General features: G+C 37.0%; 1 protein-coding gene across 1 annotated transcript in view; it reads left to right on the forward strand.

Annotated features, from left to right (window-relative positions):
• LOC148945759 (coiled-coil domain-containing protein 141-like) overlaps window positions 1-20,815 on the forward strand; it is a 28,678-nt gene that overhangs the window by 6,850 nt on the left and 1,013 nt on the right. Inside the window, exons 2-4 of the mRNA XM_089097509.1 lie at window positions 6,014-6,136; window positions 8,546-8,724; window positions 16,001-16,251. Coding sequence (XP_088953635.1) covers window positions 6,014-6,136; window positions 8,546-8,724; window positions 16,001-16,251 — 553 coding nt within the window. The remainder of the gene's footprint in view (window positions 1-6,013; window positions 6,137-8,545; window positions 8,725-16,000; window positions 16,252-20,815) is intronic.

Raw genomic sequence — 20,815 nt, forward strand, 5'->3', positions numbered from 1 at the left:
GCAATGTGTGTTTTTGCGCGTGTGTGTGTGTGTTTTTTTTTTTGTGTGTGTGTGTTTTTTTTGTGTGTTTGTGTGTTTTTTTTTTTGTTTGTTTGTTTTTGTTTGTGTTTTTGTGCGTTTGTGTGTGTTTGTTTTTTTGTGTGTGTAGGTGTTTTTGGGGTTTGTGTGTGTGTGCATGTTCTTTGTGTGGGTGTTTGTTTGTATGTGTATGTATGGGTGTTTTGAGGAGAAGGGGCGATGATAGAAGGGTGTCTTAGAGTGGTTATATTTTGATACTGTGGGCCAAATTGCTCACTAAAACCCGAATGAATGAGTTGAAATAAAATTTTTAACGAGAAATGTCTGAAAAGTGCTTTTCGGGAAGATGGGGCGATGACAGAATGGTGTCTTATAGTAGTTATTGCTGTACTGTGGTATGAATTGCTTGCGAAAAACCCGAATGAATGGCTTGAAATAAAATTTTTAACGAGAAATGTCTGAAAAGTGTTCTTGGGGAGATGGGGCGATGACAGAGGGGTGTCTTAGAGTAGTTATAGTGCTGTACTGTGCGTCGAATTGCTCGCGAGAAAGCCCAAATGAATGACTTGAAAATAAAATTTTTAACGAGGAATATCCGAAGTGTTTTCTGGGGAGGTGGGGCGATGACAGAGGGGTGTCTTAGAGTAGTTATATTGTGATACTGTGGACCGAATTGCTCGCGAAAACCCGAATGAATGACTTGAAAATAAAATTATTAAAGAGAAATGTGTGAAAAGTATTTTTGAGAGATAGGGCGATGACAGAGGGGTGTCTTAGAACAGTTAAAGTGCTGTACTCTTGGTCGAATTGGTCGCGGGAAAGCCCAAATGAATGACTTCAAATAAGTTTTTTAACGAGGAATGTTTGTAAAGTGTTTTTGGGGAGATGGGGCGATGACAGAGGGGTGTCTTAGAGTAATTGTAGTGCTGTACTATGGTATGAATTGCTTGCGAAAACCCCGAATGAATGACTTGAAATAAAATTTTTAACGAGAAATGTCTGAAAAGTATTTTTGGGGAGAAAGGACGATGGTAGAAAGGTGTCTTAGAGTGGTTATATTGTGATGCTTTGGGTCGAATTGCTCGCGAAAACACGATTGAATGAGTTGAAATAAAATTTTTAACGGGAAATGTCTGAAAAGTGCTTTTCGGGAAGATGGGGCGATGACTGAAGGGTGTTTTAAAGTATTTACAGTACTGTACTGCGGCACGAATTGCTTGCGAAAAATCCGAATGAATGGGTTGAAATAAAATTTTTCACGATAAATTTCAGAAAAGTGTACTTGTGGAGATGGGACGATGACAGAGGGGGTCTTAGAGTAGTTATAGTGTTGTACTGTGGGCCGAATTGCTCGCGAAAACCCGAATGAATGACTTGAAAATAAAATTTTTAACGAGACATGTCTGAAAAGTATTTTGTGGGGAGGTGGGGCGTTGACAGAGGGGTGTCTTAGAGTAGCTATATTATGATATTGTGGACCGAATTGCTCGAGAGAACCCGAATGAATGAATTGAAAATAAAATTATTAACGTGAAATGTGTGAAAAGTGTTTTTGGGAAATGGGGCAATGAAAGACGAGTGTCTTAGAGTAGTGATTTTGCTGTACTGTGGGTCGAATGGCTCGCGAGAAAGCCCAGATGAATGATTTGAAATAAAAGGTATAACGAGAAATGTTTGAAAAATATTTTTGGGGATGGGGCGATGACAGAGGGGTGTCTTAGAGTAGTTATAGTACTGTACTGTGGCACGAATTGTTTACGAAAAACCCAAATGAATGAGTTGAAAATAGAATTTTTAACAGAAATGACTGAAAAGGGTTTTTTTTGCGGGGGAGTAATGAAAGGGGTATGTCACAGGGGGAGTAATAGTGTAACATTGTGAGATGAAATACTTAGATTATCAAACACTAGCAAAGAAAGGGGGGGCTTCTCAGTTTTCAAAGGGGGGGTGTCATCTGAAGAGCTGATTCTAGTGTGAAAACAGTGTCGTAGCCCCATTCCGCTCTGGACCATAAGTATACTTTTTATCGGTTTGGACATCTGCCCTTCTCGCATGATGATCTTCCAAGCTCTCCCATTAGGAATTTTTGCTTAGAATATACATCGCAATCAATACGCAATATGTATGTGTATGTGGCATGCTGGAGTTCCATGGTGTCCTTTTAGACTTGTTTAAGAGATACGCTTGCATCATTCATATTAAACCTCATCACGGCAAATCCAGGGGGTCTTCCGGAAAAACAATGTATCATTGACTGGAATTTTGCCAGGGCACGAATCTCGCTAGCTGAGCGCTAGAAACAGGGATGCTCTGCCGTTAGAGGGTTGCCATAGAAATTTTATGATAACCTCCCTATTATTATTACATTTTATGTTATCTCGAGCGAGACCGTTTTTAGCCTCTTTTATCACCTAGCTGAAGTCCGGATTCTGTCCTAGGAATGAGTAGACCTAGATCAGCAATAAATGTACGGATAAAAATAAATGGATAACAATAAATGTGCGCTTGAATCTCCTCCCCCACAGATGGTTCCCCCTCCCCTGGAGTCCTCTCCCTTCGTCTTTCCTTAAATTTGGCATGTTATTCTTTATCATTTTAAGGCCACAATAACACATAAAAAATTACATCTATTATCAATGTATCTTCTGAAAATGAAGACTCCTAGGTGCGAGGCGGAAGCTATTGTTAGGATATTGTGATATATCCATAAATTTATCTTAATGAAAAAAGGGTATTTCCTTAAATGCTCTTAATATGTGTTAAATTTACATCAAATATCAATCCCGCCCCCTTCTTATCCATCTGGGTTTCAGGTTAGAAGTCTGGGTTTTCTATAATACATGGTTATTTTTTTGCGTATATGATAATATGACATTTTCATCTTTTATTTTTTTCCTGTTTTTTTTTCTATGTTTAATTGCTCGTCATTCGTTTTTATTTTCATTGTCTGTGTTTTTAAGATTTTTGTTTGGGAGGAGTAAGACACGCATTTTACCTTTATTAATATCTTGAAAGCAAATACCCCCCCGGAGTCTATCAAATTTGGCAGTACACACGCATTTCCCCTTATAACTCTTTATTATTAGAGTTCTTATTAGAACTCTTGCCAAGGACGGGGATGACGCCAAAAAAAAGGTGCAAGGGGTTAGGAACTTCACTTATTTTTAAAACTTGAGTATTATACTGACCTTCTTGAAAGCAAATACCCCCCGGAGTGTATCAAGTTTGGCTGTAAACACGTTTTTCTAGTGTTTGCCAACAAATGGGGAATCTCAGGTGTCGTGCAATAGTTTATTTTTAGAATATGGTTCAAGATACATGATATTGGAAATGTCTTCTTAGTTCTCAAGGTTAGAGCGGATTATATTGGAAGGGAATGACCTTTCGAGTCCTGGTGGGGTCATGAACTCTAGAAAAAATGAATGGTGTTTCGAGCGAAAAAACGAAACGCCGAAGAAGAAAGACTTTTCAGTGGAAAAACCTCAAAATCTGGCAGTGGTGGATGCGCCATCATTACGTAAAGTGTGTGCCGCCATTAAGTTAGGGGGAAAAGCTTTGGGGGTTTTGGGCGAAAAAAAAAGAAACGCCGAAAAAGAAAATATCTTGAGGGTTTTTGGCGAAAAATGCCAAAATGGGATTAACTGGCAGTTTTGGGTTCACAATCATTACATAAAGTGCTTGCCGCCATTAAGTTAATGAAAAAAACTACTACGTGACACTTTTGCACAATCATTACTTAAGGTTTGTGCTACAAGCGGGGATTCCACCAGGGGCTCCTTAGGGTTACGCAAAATTTCTTCAAGCATATTATACCTGTCCGTTCGAAACGGGGTAAGTCGTATGACGTCATTGGAGTCCAGAGGGGTATGTCATGGAGTCTTGCCAACTGTGTTCCCTTTAATAGAACCGATGACTGCATGAGCGGTGCCAGGGGCTGGTAGCTCCACTTATCTGGGCCCTTTAAGGGCGAGGGTCTGTCGCTTGGTGTAACAAGCGCTTGAAACGGGAGTGTGCACCGTTACGTCAGAGGACTTGTCATATAATTTCAACTAACCTAACCTAACCATTGAACTCTTGCCAAGGACAAGGATGACGCCTAGAAAACGGTACAAGGGGTTAGGAACTTCACTTATTATTAAAACTTGAGTATTATACGGACCAAATTCCAAGTAGCTGAAACACTTGGGAATTTTACCTAAAATTATGACACCTGGTCGTGCCAAATCTTGCCTGGGTGGGAATTTTGCCTAAAGATACAGCACCTGGTCACCAAAAGAGGAAATCGCCGTTAAACATTCTTCTTGAACCTATGGAAGAAAAGAGTAGTCCTTAGGGATGAGTTTGAAGTGCCTACGCCCCCACTACTCTCAACCTGATGGTCGCAACCCTTAGAGAACGAGACGGATCATGGCCCAAAAGGCAAGAACGGCCGCACCTCCTAGGTAATTTTCACGATGTTCTTAGGATATCAGCCATAAGCTTGGTATCTTGGGAAATGCTTTTTTCAATCTCTAGATACCCTTGGATTTTTCATGTTCTACATTATACAAGTTTTTATTTTAAACGTTCCTGTTACTACCAACAAGAATAATTAAGAGCTTATTCTGGGCGAACTGTTACTTCTAATATCGAAAGTACCGCAACCATGAATTGAATAAGTCGGCTACGTGCTATTGGGGTCTATTTTATGCTAACCCAGGCTTTTTGGCCGTGCAGGACTACTATTTACTGCGCTTCTTGACCATAGTTAAAAAAAAAAGTAGTAAGAAAGGAGCTAGTTTTAGCTTCGGTCAAAGAAGTGGCTTCGGGAAATCTGGGACACTTCATGGCACTCTTCCTTGTTTTGTCAGTATCACGTTCATCTAGCTCTGCAAATAATGTCTCAGGATTAATTTTTTAATCAAGGTTTAATCTGGGAAACTGGTGAATATACATTATATATTGCAGGTAAGATTATATAAGATCTTTGGTTATTTACTTATTATTTAGTTATTTAGTTAAACAGCTATTTGAGAACAAAAGTATCCCTCTTCGTAAAATCTTGGAAGGGATAATGTTCCAAAATGATATAAGGTTCTAAAATGATGTAAGTTTGTAATGGGATGGGTCTACAACGGATTCTCTCTCTGTGCATATCATGCTGCTAGTGCATTGCCATGCTATCAAGTGCAATTTCTTATAATTACTAGTTCGTTTTTCAGACCCGAAAGCAAAACTAACTATCTTATTCCGTAAAAACTCAAAATTTTGGAGATCTTCTGCCTTGCACAACAATATTTTTTTTTTTTTTTTCTAAGCAACAGGAATTTCAGTTTTAATCTAATCTAAACTTAAGCATTTCCTGAGAGCGAAATTATCATACGAATCAGTTCTATCAACTGTACTATGAAGCGCTCGGAAAAGAGCGTTCAAATTTATAGTCGCATTTTCCCCGTAATGAGTTTTCGAGTAGTAGGACAATTTCTCTCTCAGGTCATAATTTTTCTCAAAGTGATGAAAAACTAAGAGTTGACCTGATTCAAGGAGTAATTAACATTTCTGTTTATAAATTTCTGAAACTTGCTGAAACTAGAAGGGTGTCGAGAAAAAAGATCATATGATGATGGTCTCATAATGATGGTTGTTGAGAAAAAGGGCTGTGGAAGTCATTACGTAACTTCCACAGCCCTGAGGAAAGAGTTTTTTTTAGAGGGGGGGGGGGGGAGGTTCCAAGGGTAGAATTTTATACGGGGTATAAAGTTTCTGGCTTCTTAAAAATTAGCTGAAAGTTTTTGGTTTCTTGAAAGTTAACTGGGAGAAAGTTAAATTTCTGTTCGTTTTAGGTTTTAATGCTGGTCCTTACTTTCAGTTTGGGAAAAACTGATTTTTAAGTTTAATTCTCATTAAGAAAAAAAATGACGACCTGGTTAACAAATATTAGCTCTTTCTAATTAAAATGTTTGTTTACGAATCGATCAAATTCTTTTATTATATTAACATGTTTTGGAATTTTCAGAGCGGGAACTATGCCACCTTCCGAATTGTGGAAATGAAACCAGAACTCACTAGCCTTGGCGACACTGTAGAACTTGCGTCACAAATGAGCGAGGACCATAATAGTGCTATTGCTAAGCTTCAAGTAAGTCGTATATGTTTTGGTCATCAGTGCCTAAAGGAAGGGGAAAGGTCATATCCAGTATTTAAGCCTCTCTGTAGAAAAGGAGTTTGTACCAAGCTACTAAATTTCATGATACTTAGGCCTATTTAGTAGCCGGTAAACTCGCGAGAAGAACCGCATCAAAATCTCAAAGATGCTATATGAAAAACAGGTTTTTGCTGCCTAGTGAGGCATTGCTCACTCAGTGACAAATTTTTAAACTTTAGTTTTTTTGGGGTTGAAGGGGCAGAAAAATATACATAGGTTAGGTTAGGTTATGTATTTAATATTTGAGTACTTGTCTAGTAGCCAGTAAACACACGGGAAGTGAAGTTTGGTTAATGCCAATGAAATAAAACAAAATATGATGAAAATAAAATAGTTTAGACACACATTTTTGGTTATATATTGGCACATTAGGGGGCTGGGGGTAAAGCATAGCATATATTAAATACGTAACCTAACCTAGGTACCTTCCCCCCCCCACAACCCCAAAAAAACTAAAGTTTAAATACAGTTCCCGGAGTGAGAAACCCCTTGTTTATTCAGCGTCTCATAGGAATTAACAGGTAACGCCTATTTGATCTTTGCTTTTCTTGAGTGGCTGTCTCGTGTGTTTACCGGCTACTAAATAAGTACCAATATATGCTATGCTTTACCGCCACCTCGTCTAATGTGCACATATATAGCCCAAATTTGCTACTAAATAAGTACCGATCTCATTTTACAATAAACAAATTAGGGCACTTTTCTGATAATTTTTAATGATTTTTACTCTTCCCTTGGAAAATTCTTTTATAAATCCCCCCTCCTAGCTGAAAAAGATCATGGGTACTCACTTGCCACATCAAACCTGGTAATTAGAAGCATCGTTATTGGTACTAACCATGCCCAGACTTGAAAATTTTCTTCTTTTATTGTAGTTTTCCTGTGCTATTGGTTTGTATATAGCTACTGTTTACATAGAGCTGTATGCACATGAACGACCGCTGTGGTAACGTGCATAATAGCTAATTCCGCGTTTTTGAGTTCTCAATCACTAATGCGCTAGGGGGGGGAGTATTGAAGACGGGGGATTGAAAATTTTCCATTCTCCCATTAAGTGTTTGTGACAATGGATATTTTAATAGTACCCTTTTTGTTATTCGTAGCCTTCATCAAAGTAAAACATTAGTAACAGTAATCCAAGTGTTCTGTTTCGTCAAAGTAACTCATTAGTAACAGTAGTCCAAGTGTTCTGTTTCGACAATTGTAGTTTAATACTGATGGGTTTTTTTTTAGTGTTTTTAGTTTTTTTTTAGTGTTTAATCTTTGTTTCTTTTACGCTGAAGATGCCTCGTTTTTATACAGGCGAAATATCCGCGTCGTTTTTTTGTATTTTCGCTACGGCCCGAAATCCCGTTTTGCCTGGTTTAAAACGGCACCAAAAAGGATGGTTTTTGGCACTTTATGACACTTTACGAGGGTAGTACCAAGATGATTTTTATATAATCACGTATATATAAGCATTACCTTTCAAACGAGCTGTTTAACAGGTCTCTAAGATGTCCCAGCACTCAACTAGCGCCGGAGGAAAATAAAAAAGAAAGATATCAACGATAAACATTTGAAAATGTGTTTTTTTTTAGGTTATTAAAATGGGGAGCTAAAAATCCCGGTCAAAGATTGTTGACCAAGTTGATTCCAATGGTTCACTTTTTTTGTGAATCTGCTGCCATTTTCGAGATTCTTCAGTCTTATTTTCGAGATTCATATAGCTTGAGAAATATAGCAAGCTACTTTATTTATTTATTTTATTCATTACAGGATAAAGCTATAGGCTTGTATATATCGCAAGCTATCGCTTGCCATTCATATAGCCATCGATATTCATAGCTTGAGATAACCAATTTTCTAACTAAATATTTTTTTTTTCACAACCCGTTTTTAAAGTTTTAGCGACTATGGGTCGTGATTCACTCTTCACTAGATTTTACCTATAGCTGAAATATAATAACAACATACATGACATACAAGGAGGTGGTTTGATAGACAGTGTGGATTTTGGTGTGTTTTGGTTAATGATGTACTGAACTTGCTTATTACCCTTTTTGCTGAACCTTTTTTTTCTTGACTTTGAATGCTTTTGTCGTTCGCAGGCTATTTTTTCTTTAATAAAAAGACGGAAATCAAATAAAATGTAAAACTAGAATAAAAAGAACAAAATAAATAATAATATATAATAAAAATAGATACAAAATAAATAAAAAACATATTGTTTTAGATAAATAAAATTATGTTAAAAAAATTAAAACGTGATATATGAAAGTAATCCATCTTTTTTCTAGATACGCATCTCTTTTTGGAGTATTTTTGGAGTATGCACCATTTTTGACTATTTTTTTCTTTCAGTCGAAACACAGTCCTGTGGAAGAAATGCTCCGGCAAGCTGACACGATGCTGGCCGGTCAAAAGCCAAAACCAGAAGTTTATAACGCAATGGCTGCATCTTTGGCACAAGCTTGGAGGACTCTTAATGATCAACTGGAAATCAGACGAACCATACTAGAAAGAAATGTTGCATTTCACAGGTGATTGCGCGTTTTATGAGCTTGCCTGCTTAAATAAAATTAAGAGAAACCAGAATAAATAAGAAAACAAACTAGAAGGTAAAACGCAGTGGATAAAGAAAATGAGATAGAGAAAAAGAGGAAAAAAATCATACCTAAAGAATTTTTATGGTTCTTTTGCCAAAATTACCATGCACTCCAGAGCATAATCCTCAAAAAGTTTTCAAGTCTTTGTTCAAAATGCATCTTTGCATTTTCTTTTTTATTCATAATCTTTAGTTCGAAAAGTGGAATAAACAAACCGTAATACCAAATTATTTCTATCATTCCCATTTATTACTAAATGTTGTCTTATTATATTTTAAATTTTACTAGAAACTTTACCAGAATTGTCCGTTTGTTATGTAAAATAGGTCATACATAACAATCAAACAATCAATCAAATAGTATAGGTTAAATTTCATGGCTGACATCAGAATGTTTGCTTGGGATCGGATTACTGGTTCCTCGGATTACTGGTTGGGATCAGATTACTCATGAAAAAATTGGGTAAATTCTCGATAAAACAGGCAAGAATATATAAATGATGAACAATGACGAATGCATCAACGTTGTGGCAACACTGCATATCTAACGGTGGAGGAGCTTCGTATAGGCAACCTGAAATTCCATTTTCTATAGAGAATAGAAAATTTTAAAAATTTCTAAAATGAAATTTTATTTTGTTGGTCAGTCAAGCAAGAAGAGTGTGTTACTATTACTTCCTGATATTGTTACAAGTGTCTTCTTAATTGATGCTGGTGATGAAACTAAGTTTCGGAATTCAAAAAATTAATTTGATTTAGTACTAACAGATGGAACCTTGTTGACTGCTTAAAAATCATTTCTTGGTAAGATAATCGATGCTTTGGATACAGTTTTAGAAAATGATTTGTGATAAGTACTTCATATCCCTGAATTAGCAACAGGCAAGGAAGCCATTAATGACAGTGATTTTTGTGGTTCTCGTGATTTTTGAATCTCTTTATGGTTTCAGTTTTGACATTTTGTGTTTATCGTAATTGTGCACATATGTGGAATAGTTATTTTATCAAGAATCGGTGTTATTAGCCTTTTCGCTAACAGTTGCCTTTTTACAGTTGCTTCGAGACGGCCTCTTTAAGCTTAGTGTGTGTTTTTAGTTTTTTTTTTTTTTATTTCGTCTTTGGAATATTCATCCGTATATTTTTATTATTTATTTACTTTAGTGTAATGAGCACGGTTGAGCGAACGTTTGGAAAAAACGTTTAACTATATATCAAGGCCGTAACCAGGAAGGGGAGGCTGTTAGGGGGTTAGAACCCCCCCCCTGAAATGTTTGACTCGTAAAAACGTAACAAAAATTTACATAAACATATTTTGTATGGGTTTTTGAGATTTTTTTGTGTAACCAACCCCCCCCCCTTCCCCTCCAAAAATTTTTTTAGTAAAACCCCTTCCAAAAAAAATCGTGAATACGGCCCTGCTATTTATCTTTCCTTTTTTCATTGGATGAAATTATGTTCGTTTTCTCTTCCTCATAGTTTGTCTTTTTGCTTGAATATTCGCTTTTAGCAGTATCCCTCACGTCTTTCTGCTCACTATGGTGACCAGAGTTAAGGTTTTAATTGAAAAATTGAAAATTTCTCGGAATACCAGAAAATCTATATATTGTTATATTTAAACCAACCAGTCTTGTTTCACCAGTATCAATGGTCTTTCACTTGTACTTAAAGCGGGACCAGGCGTCTTTGCTTCACCTGGCATCCGAACGAAGCTTTTGAATGAGGCTCTCCCGCGATGGTAGGTGCTGTGCCAATTCTTCAGTGAACTTTAGCCATTATTTGTCCCATTTGTGGTGGAATATACGCAAACCTCCAGCAGGCTCCAGATCTTGCCTAACGAGCGAAATTGCCCTCCTTTTCTTCTACGCAATGTTGATGAGGGTTCAACGAGACGTATCTGTTTAATGAAGCGTTTGTTGGGGCGACGCAAAATGTGTCCAACACAGCAGAGCTGTTGGAGCTTGATGACGCTTTAGACTTTGTCGATGTTGAAACAATGTCGGCGGATATCGTCGTTCGAAGTCTGATCTAAAGTCCGGAAGCGTAAAATTGAACATAGGCAACGATGGTCAAAAGGCTCTAGAGAACGTACGTGAGCTGCGTTGATGGGCCGCGATTCAATACCATAGAGTAGGACTGCCTTCACTATCGACCTATATATGCTTATCCACGTTTGCAAGCTAGACCCAGAGATGTTGGCGAAGCTGAGTGAAAACTCCTTGAGATCCAGCTATTTTTCTGTTGACCACATCCTAACTTCGTATCCACCTCGGATTCTAGATAAATGAAACTTTCAACCCTTTCCAGTGGGTGATCATTAAGGGTTAGCAGGTAATCTGTAGTGGTTTTCAGATCAAGGTCTTTTGTTTTCTTCGTGTTTATTTGTATGCCGGGGTATACGCTTTTTGAGGAATCTGGTAATCATGACGTAACAGGATTAGATACAACCACAGCAGCTCTTTTCAATGCTATTAGCTGGATTGAGTCGTCTGCATGGGATGGTAGTATTCTCCATTCTCCCTCCACTCCCCCTCTCTTTTTCTGTCCATCTCTCTGTCTCTTCCTCTCTCTATTTTGTCTTGGTTGGTAAATATCTTCTTTTGAGAAGCTTATGAGTGGCCTCTTAAACTTATTCTGCTGAAACATTGAGCCGAGGTCGTACCCAGGATTTTTTTTCTAAGGGGGTTTTACTCAAAGACTTTCGGGGGGGGGGGAATTTCTGCCTAGGCATTTCTGCCTAGAAATGCACAACTTGGTCAAGAATTTGCTGGACTGAGTTTACATTGAAATTTCCTCGTTTTGCTTAGTTTTTCTCTTTTATGTTAAAATACTTATCTTTCAAAAAAAAAAAAAAGTATGTGAAACTTTTATAGATTAGGAAATTCAAAATTATATTTCAGGTGTAGGAACTGTATTTAAGGATTATTTTTAATATTTGGTATTCAGGGATTTTGTATTTAGGGATTTTTTAATAAAATAGAGCCATTGTGAAAAGGATTAACAAAAAAGTATCCTTTTAAAATAGTAAACCTAAACTGGAAGTCCCAAATGTATTTACTCTAAGAATGTTTTTGATATCCTTTCTGTATGCTCGATTATTACTCAGATTTCTTTTATCATGCGACAGCTAAAAGAAGCTTTTAAAAACATACTGTTCTAATAAGCCAGATATTCTGGCAGAGATACCCACTCAGCCGTTCTCAGCGCTAAAAAAAAGGGAAGGAGAAAAATATGTATTTTACATTAATAAATATATAATATATACTTTAATATACATTTTTAATATAAATTATAAACAGAAAACAACTGTTTGAAGTAAACTGTACATAAACAGATAATGACCAGAAATAAAACATTGTCATATAGTCATACATAAGACTATGTGACTCTGATTTTTAACCCAAATATCTAAATTTTTATAGTTATAAGATTTTGAGTTTGGGGGTGGGGGGAAGATGAACCTCGAATTTACCACCACCACCCCAAAACACCAATGTTACGGTGTGCGTTTTAACGGTGCGCGTCAAGAAATAAAAGAAGGATATTTCCTTCTTGATATGCTTAAAGAGCTCAAGAAGCTTGGCTCGCTTGATTCCAGACCCTGTTTTATGACTGGACATAAGAATCTACCGAACACAGAAAAAAAACGTTAAAACTCATTATGAATCTGATATACTTGGTGTTTTATTAGTATGTGTGTGAGAGGATTTTTGTTATTTTTTCTTTTTTTTTCTATCCGATATTTCAATCAGCCAGACCCAATAGAAAACTTAGTTCCATTGTAACTGAACAACCGTGTAACTGAATCCCAAGCAACTGAACCCCTGTAACTAAACCACCGTGCAACTGAACCACCGTGCAACTGAACCACCGTACAACTGAACCACCGTGCAATTGAACCATCGTGCAACTGAACCCCCGTGCAACTGAACCCTCGTGCTACTGAACCCTCATGCAACTGAACCCCCTTTAATTGAACCCTCGTGCAACTCAACCTCCGTGCAACTCGACACCATTTAACTAAACCCCCGTGTAACTGAACCACCATGTAACTGAACCCCCGTGCAAGTGAACCACCGTACAACTGAACCACCGTGAAACTGAACCACCGTGCAATTGAACCACCGTGTAACTGAACCACCGTGCAACTGGACTCTCGTGTAACTGAACCCTCGTGCAACTCAACCACCGTACTTACATTGGGTAAAACACAAGTTAGAATCTTTACATATTCAACCCTGTTGGAATTGTTTGCTTTTTTAAGTCTTTAAATAAATTACTGTCAAGATGATTTATAAAAATGCTCTGTTTAGCTGTTACAAAAACAAAGAAAATTGGACGTTATGAACTCTTAAATCCAGTTTTATTTCTCTTTTTTATGTCTGTTATTGGGGGTTCCCTTCACCCTGTCACTTTCTACGGGTCTAAGGGTTTACCCCCCTCCCCTCCGGAAAATTTCCCCTCCTCTACCCACGAAAACCTCATCACCGGGAAAATACCCCCCTCGCGGAAATTACGGTTTTCAAAATTTAAAAATCTTCTTTGAGTCGTGTTATTTTTTAGTTTAATTGAGAAGTTCTAAGGGAAGTGGAAAAGAGGATTTTATGTGTAAATCTTGCCCCCCCCCCCTCCCCCTCCGTGCAAATACTTTCTTCTCATGAAAGATCCTCCAGAAAACCCCCACACAAAAAAATTTCCGTATGTTTCCCAATGACAAATATTATCTGTAAGCAATAGACAAATCAAAAAACTTCTCACCGTCTACATGCTGTAATTTTTTTTACCACTTTGCTTATTTTGTTGTTTTCATTTTGTGGTATTTTCTACACTCGTAGTTCTTTATCGTTCGGTTTGAAAAAGTTAATGACCTGCTTCGGTGCAGTCGTTCAGTTGCACGATGGCTCAGTTACACGAGGGTTCAGTTACACGGTGGTTCAGTTGCACGGTTGTTCAGTTGCACGGTGGTTCAGTTGCACGGTGGTTCATTTGCACGTTGGTTCAGTTGTACGGTGGTTGAGTTGTCCGGGGGTTCAGTTACACGGTGGTTTAGTTACATGGGGGTTCAGTTAAATGGAGTTGAGTTGCACGGGGGTTTAGTTACACGAAGGTTTAGTTAAATGGGGTTCAGTTGCCCGGTGGTTCAGTTACACGAGGGTTCAGTTTACACGCACACCAGAAAACTTTGATGTGATTTTTGTTCTATACTGAGTTTAAACAATGGATCATATGCATAGGATAAATGTTTGCTCGAAAGAATTCACCACTGGCTTTGATGCAGCAATCTTCTTACTTCTTCTTACTTCATATAGTCATACAGAGTCATGTGTAGTCAGCGTGGACTTGGAACGTGTTTGAATTCGTTAAACTAAAAGGATAGCAGGACACTTTAGAAAGCCCGTGATCAAACAAGGAAAAGTAGAAGCTGTTGCAATATGAAGACTGTTTAAATGTTTTGTTTAGAGTCAAGCTGCAGTTTTGTGTATTGCAGTTTTGCTCCCGTTTGTAGCTATTTCAGCTGTTTGTGTTTTGCAGCTGTTGCAACGAGAAGACAGTTTAAAGATTTTGTTTAGAGTCAAACTGTAGTTTTGTGTTTTGTAGTTTCGTTTCGGTTTGTAGCTGTTTCAGCTGTTTGTGTTTTGCAGCTGTTGCAACAAGAAGACTGTTAAAACGTTATGTTTAGGGTCAAGCTGCATTTTTTAGTTTTGCAGTTTTGCTTCCGTTTGTAGCTGTTTCAGCTGTTGCAACAAGAAGAATGTTTAAACTTTTTTTTTTTTTAGAGTCAAGCTGTAGTTTTGTGCTTTGCAGTTTTGCTTCCGTTTGCAGCTTTTTCAGCTGTTTGTGTTTTGCAGCTGTTGCGATGAGAAGACTGTTTAAACGTTTTGCTTAGAGCCAAGCTGCTGTTTTATGTTTTGCAGTTTTGCTTCCGTTTGCAGCTGTTTTAACTGTTTGTGTTTTGCAGCTGTTGCAACAAGAAGACTGTTTAAACGTTTTTGTAGAGTCAAGCTGCAGTTTTGTGTTTTGCAGTTTTATTTCCATTTGTAGCTGTTTCAGCTGTTAGTGCTTTGCAGCTGTTGCAACAAGAAGACTGTTTAAACGTTTTGTTTAGAGTCAAGCTGAAGTTTTATGGTTTGCAGTTTTGCTTCCGTTTGTAGCTGTCGCAGCTGTTTGTTTTTCGCAGCTGTTGAAATAAGAATACTGTTTAAAAGTTTTGTTCAGAGTCAAGCTGCAGTTTTATGTTTTGAAGTTTTTCTTCCATTTGTAGCTGTTGTAACTGTTTGTGTTTTACAGCTGTTTCAATAAGAACACTGTTTAAAAGTTTTGTTTAGAGTCAAGCTGCTGTTTTGTGTTTTGCTTCAGTTTGTAGCTGTTGCAACTGTTTGTGTTTTGCAGCTATTGCAATAAGGACACTGTTTAAATGTTTGGTTTAGAGTCAAGCTGCAGTTTTCTGTTTTGCAGCTTTGATTCCGTTTGCAGCTTTTTCAGCTGTTTGTGTTTTGCAGCTGTTGAAACAAGAAGACTGTTTAAACGTTTTGTTTAGAGTCAAGCTGCAGTTTTATGTTCTGCAGTTTTCTTCCGTTTGTAGCTGTTGCAGCTGTTTGTTTTTCGCAGCTGTTGAAATAAGAACACTGTTTAAAAGTTTTGTTAAGAGTCAAGCTGCAGTTTTATGTTTTGCAGTTTTCTTCCATTTGCAGCTGTTCTAACTGTTTGTGCTTTACAGCTGTTTCAATAAGAACAATGTTTAAAACTTTGGTTTAGAGTCAAGCTGCAGTTTTGTGTTTTGCTTCAGTTTGTAGCTGTTGCATCTGTTTGTGTTTTGCAGCTATTGCAATAAGAACACTGTTTAAATGTTTGGTTTAGAGTCAAGCTGCAGTTTTCAGTTTTGCAGCTTTGATTCCGTTTGCAGCTTTTTCAGCTGTTTGTGTTTTGCAGCTGTTGCAACAAGAAGACTGTTTAAACGTTTTGTTTAGAGTCTAGCTGCTGTTTTGTGTTTTGGAGATTTACTTCCGTTTGTAGCTGTTTCAACTGCTTGTGTTTTGCAGATGTTGCAACAAGAAGACTGTTTAAACGTGTTTTTTAGAGTCAATATGCAGTTTTGTATTTTGCATTTTTGCTTCCGTTTGTTGTATTTAAGCCATGTTTGCTTGTAGTTAATCCACAATTCTGCGTTCCGTATTTCTACGTTTTCCAATTTTGTTCTATATATTTAATTTTAGTCGAGCTACTGTTCTACGGGAGAATATCTCTCAACTTGAAAAAGAAGCTAAATTTGACCTTCCTTCCATTCGAGATGTGGAAACAGTCCGAGTTTTTCTTGGTAGACTACAAAACATACGAAGATCTTGCCTCGAAGCAAGCGTTCAAGCCTTAAAAGAAGGACATTTACTTCTTGATACACTTAAAGAGCTCAGAAAGCTTGGTTCTATTGATTCCAGACCTGATTTTATGGCTGGACAGGTCAACACGGGTAAGAGTTTAGTTTTTTCTTATAGATAATTTACAAATGTAGGGGGACATAGTTCTGACCTCGGAAAGGGGATAGGGGGCTAATGATCTTATCCGCTGTAAAGGGAGTGGCTCCAAAACACGTAAAGAGTGTATTTCCTGCTAAGGCTTTAGTTTGTCTGGAGGATGATACCTTTGGACTAATTTTCAATTGTATATTTCTCCCCCTTCCTCTATTTCTTTCTTCCTTGTGAAAGACTTGCACTTTGCTCCCCCTGAGCTCATGCTTAGTCATGCATCTTTTCTTATATTTTGCTTCTTGGGAGAGTTTTATTAACTCAAAATACTTTTGTTTAAATTTTGTATTAAATATCGAGAATGCTTCTAATGTCGGTTCTAAAGTCGGGCTTCTGATCTTATGTCGAAAAGATGACAGCCTAACTGACCGTTGAATTGAGCTCTCATTCTTAGAAGAAATTCTACATTATTTGACATTTTCCAAGAAATAAGGCTTTTAGATTTCTGCCATGGGTACTCATAAGGGGTGGGGGGGGGGGAGACAGGAGGGCTATTAGGTGCCAGACCCTCCTGGCTGAATGAGACATCCTTATATTTGTACATTTTTATTTTGAGATTTCTATTATACAGCATTGAAATCGCGGATTAGACCAGGTAAGCCCCCCTCCTAAAATCTAGCTTATGGGCGTCCATGATTCGTGCGTTGAATCCTTTTAATGTGAAGCTCCAATAAATCTGACTATTGGCTCAATATAATCTTAATATCATAGGCAGCGCGCTAGATTTGCCTAAGCAAAGAACGATGTGGGCACACTGTGTTTTTTTTTTTTTTTTCTTCAGCCGGACACTTCGTATCGGAGGAGTTGTCGTAGAAACTTCAAAAAGGGCTCATTCGATTGTAAATTGGAGCGGCTAGAGCCCTTTTTAATAATCGAAAGTGATTGAAGGGCAACTAACCCCCCCCAGGCCCAACATTCCCCAAAACACATCCAAACAAAATTTTGAGACAGACATTGTGTTCAGCGGAGTTGATTTCCCGATAGAAACTATGTTTTTGAGGAGGACACTCCCCCACAACCCTCTGGGCAAAGGTTGTAAGCTATGCCCCGAGGGCATATAAGAACAATGTTGGCACAGTGTACTATGTATTATTTTTTTCCTTTAGAGGAGGGCACTTCATATGGAAGGGGTCGTCGTAGAAACTTCAAAAGGGGCTCATTGGAAATTTAGAATTTGATTGGAAATTGAGAGTTCTAGTGCTCTTTTTTAATAGTCGAAAGTGATTGGAGGGCAACTAGCCCCCCCCCGCACGCCCATTGTTCCCCCAAACACATCCAATCAAAATTTCGAGATAGCCATTTTGTTCGGCATAGTTGATTTCCAAATAGAAAATATGTTTTTGAGGAGGACACTCCCCCAACACCCTCAGGGCAAGGGTTTTAAGTTATGCCCAGGGGGTATATAAGGTTTTTATAGAAGGTGTTGTCACAGAAACTTCAAAATAGGCTCATTCGATTGGAAATTCGAAGGGCTAGTACCCTTTTTAATAGTCAAAAGTGATTGGACGGCAACTAGCCCGCCCCCCACGCCCATCATTACCCCAAACTCATCCAATCAAAATTTTTAGATGTCCATTTTGTTCAGCGTAGTTGATTTCCAGATAGAAAATATGTTTTAAAGGAGGACGCTCCCCCACAACCCTCAGGGCAAGGGTTTTAAGTTATGTCCTGGGGGCATATATGGTTTTTATAGAAGGCGTTGTCGTAGAAACTTCAAAAAAGGCTCATTCGATTGTAAATTCAAAGGGCTAGTGCCCTTTTTAAAAGTCGAAAATGATTGGAGGGCAACTAGCGCCCCCCCCCCCCGCCCATCATTTCCCCAAACACATTCAATCAAAATTTTTAGATAGCCATTTTGTTCAGCGTAGTTGATTTCCATATAGAAAATATGTTTTTGAGGAGGACACTCCCCCACAACCCTCGGGGCAAGGGTTTTAAGTTATGCCCTAAGGGCATATAAGAACGATGTTGGCACAATGTACTGTTTATTATTTTTTTTCCTTTAGAGCTGGGCACTTCATATGGAAGTGGTTGTCGTAGAAACTTCAAAAGGGTTTCATTTGATTGGAAATTTAGAGTTCTAGTGCCCTTTTTAATAGTCGAAAGTGATTGGAGGGCAACTAACCAAATCCCCCGCCCACACCCATCATTCCCCCAAACACATTAAGGTTCTTATAGAAGGCGTTGTCGTAGTAAATTCAAAAAAGGCTCATTCGATAGGAAAATCAAAGGGCTAGTGCCCTTTTTAATAGTCTAAAGTGATTGAAAGGCAACTAGCCCCCCTCCACGCCCATAATTTCCCCAAACACAATTTTTTTTTGTGAAACCCCTATGCCTTCCCATGGCCAGAACAAAATTTGCATTTTACTGAAAAAATACAAATGAATGTGCATTGTCAGTTTAATATACATATACTGATATTTAGTAATCAAAATGTTAATATTATTTGATTTATTAAAGTTATACAAGTAAAAAAATTTATATTTTTTTAGTAAAGTGCAACTTTTGTTCTGGCCTTGGGAAGGCATAGGGGTTTTGCGCCCAACTTATGTTAATTTCTGCTCGTTTTGATTTTGACTCGGTTAATTATTGTAATTTCTGTTCGTTTTGGGTTTCATTTATTTAGCGATGCTGATTTGCGGTAGTTTCACGATTGGTAGATTATTTGATTTTATTTTTGCTCATTTTTGTTTAATGGAGTTCTTTACTTTTCTTTGAAAAATTTATTTTGTGGAAAAAGTTTTTTAAATTAATAGTCAAATATATCCAACTAAATCCGGTTTCTCAGGGTAATTTTACTTTCTTAGTGTAATTTAAGATAACGAAGAAATTTTTGTAAATAATAAAGAAACTTAAGTGAATAATTTGGCCGAATAATCAACAGTTGTCATAAGCGCAACATAATTTAAAACAAAGATTTAAAACTAACTTACTCTAAGACACATCCTTAAACAAAATTTTAAACTATAATCACATTTAAAATAAATTTGAAAAACTCTTATAAATGTGATTTTTGTCTAAAAGTTGTTATCGATATTTTTGAGTAGGTTAGTTTTTTTTTTCTCCTTTTCGATCTTCATAATAAGTAGCAGATATATAGTCTAACTAATGAAAATAGATAAACATGCATACATAACCATTCTTTCCAAAAAATAAAAGAATATATAAATATATATATATATATATATATATATATATATATATATATATATATATATATATATATATATATATATATATATATATATATATATATATATATATATATATATATATATATATATATATATATATATATATATATATATATATTCTGTCTTTAGATAGCCCTTTTGATAGGGCCTAAATTAGATAAGTTTGAAAAAATGTGATGATGATCCAACCGTTTGATCCAACCGTTTTGTGGGATATTGTTTTCCTTTTTTTTCTAAAACTAGGGAAAATTATCTTAGGCTTGTAGATGTTGATTGATAATCTTCAACTTAATGAATTTTACATGTTTTGAATTGCTAAATTTTTAATGTAATTTGTATCATCAAAATGTAGTTTTTTAGATTTTCAATTACTATTAGCATAAGTCGCTCTTTACCCAAAGTCTGTTGCCAAAAACTGTTTGACTATACCTGAGACCAATTACAAACATACTTGCTGAAAAAAAATTACGCACGACTACATCACCAGCAATATGTACATCGCACGGTACATCAAAATATGTACCGTTTAATTTTGTGTGTTGAGTCATGTTTAACTTTCAACTGGTGTTTGACCAGTCAGAGTGAACATTTAAAACATAATTTTTTTTGAAGTAGAAAATATGGTATCTTCTTGAAGGATCTGGTGAAAGATTAAAAGACACGTCTTGGAAACAATAGTTGGGAACAATATAGTGTTGGGTTCAAACCAAACTCTTGCCGTTTTAATAATCCGCATATACAGCAGAAGTGTGATGTTAAAACCAGCATAGAATATAGATCCAAGTCTGTATCAATGGGGCTTAGGGGGTTTGACTCCTCCAGGCCCGAAATGTTTGTTCGACTCGTAAAAATGTAACAAAAATTAATATAAACAAATTTGTCATGCGTTTTTAAAGTTTTTTTGTAACCCCCCCCCCCTGATTTTTTTTTTCGTAAACACCCCCTCCTTAAAAATCCTAGATACGGTCCTGTATAGATCATTAAAAAATCTTGATTCATTTTTATTAAACGGGTGGAAATATGATGCGGTTCGGGCACAATGGCTTCGAATTAATAAATATCAAAATGAGAATTTATATCTATTTACGCGCATAATTTTTTTCATCACGTTGCTCAATTCTTTTATTCTTTACTCGCTCCCTTAAGTTAGTCTCCAGGCTTGTAACAGCAAATTGTATTGTTCGGAATAAAATGCCTAAAAATTAATGTTAGGAAGACTAAGTCACTAAGGCTAGGAATAAGTGAAGATGAAAAGGTGACGTTTGGCAACGAAACGACTGATCAGGTGGACAGCTTCAATTACCCTGCTAGTATC

This window comes from Artemia sp. Qi Xiang Cuo, chromosome 12 (assembly GCF_049724085.1).
Source record: "Artemia sp. Qi Xiang Cuo chromosome 12, ASM4972408v1, whole genome shotgun sequence".
Taxonomy (NCBI): Eukaryota; Metazoa; Arthropoda; class Branchiopoda; order Anostraca; family Artemiidae; genus Artemia; species Artemia sp. Qi Xiang Cuo.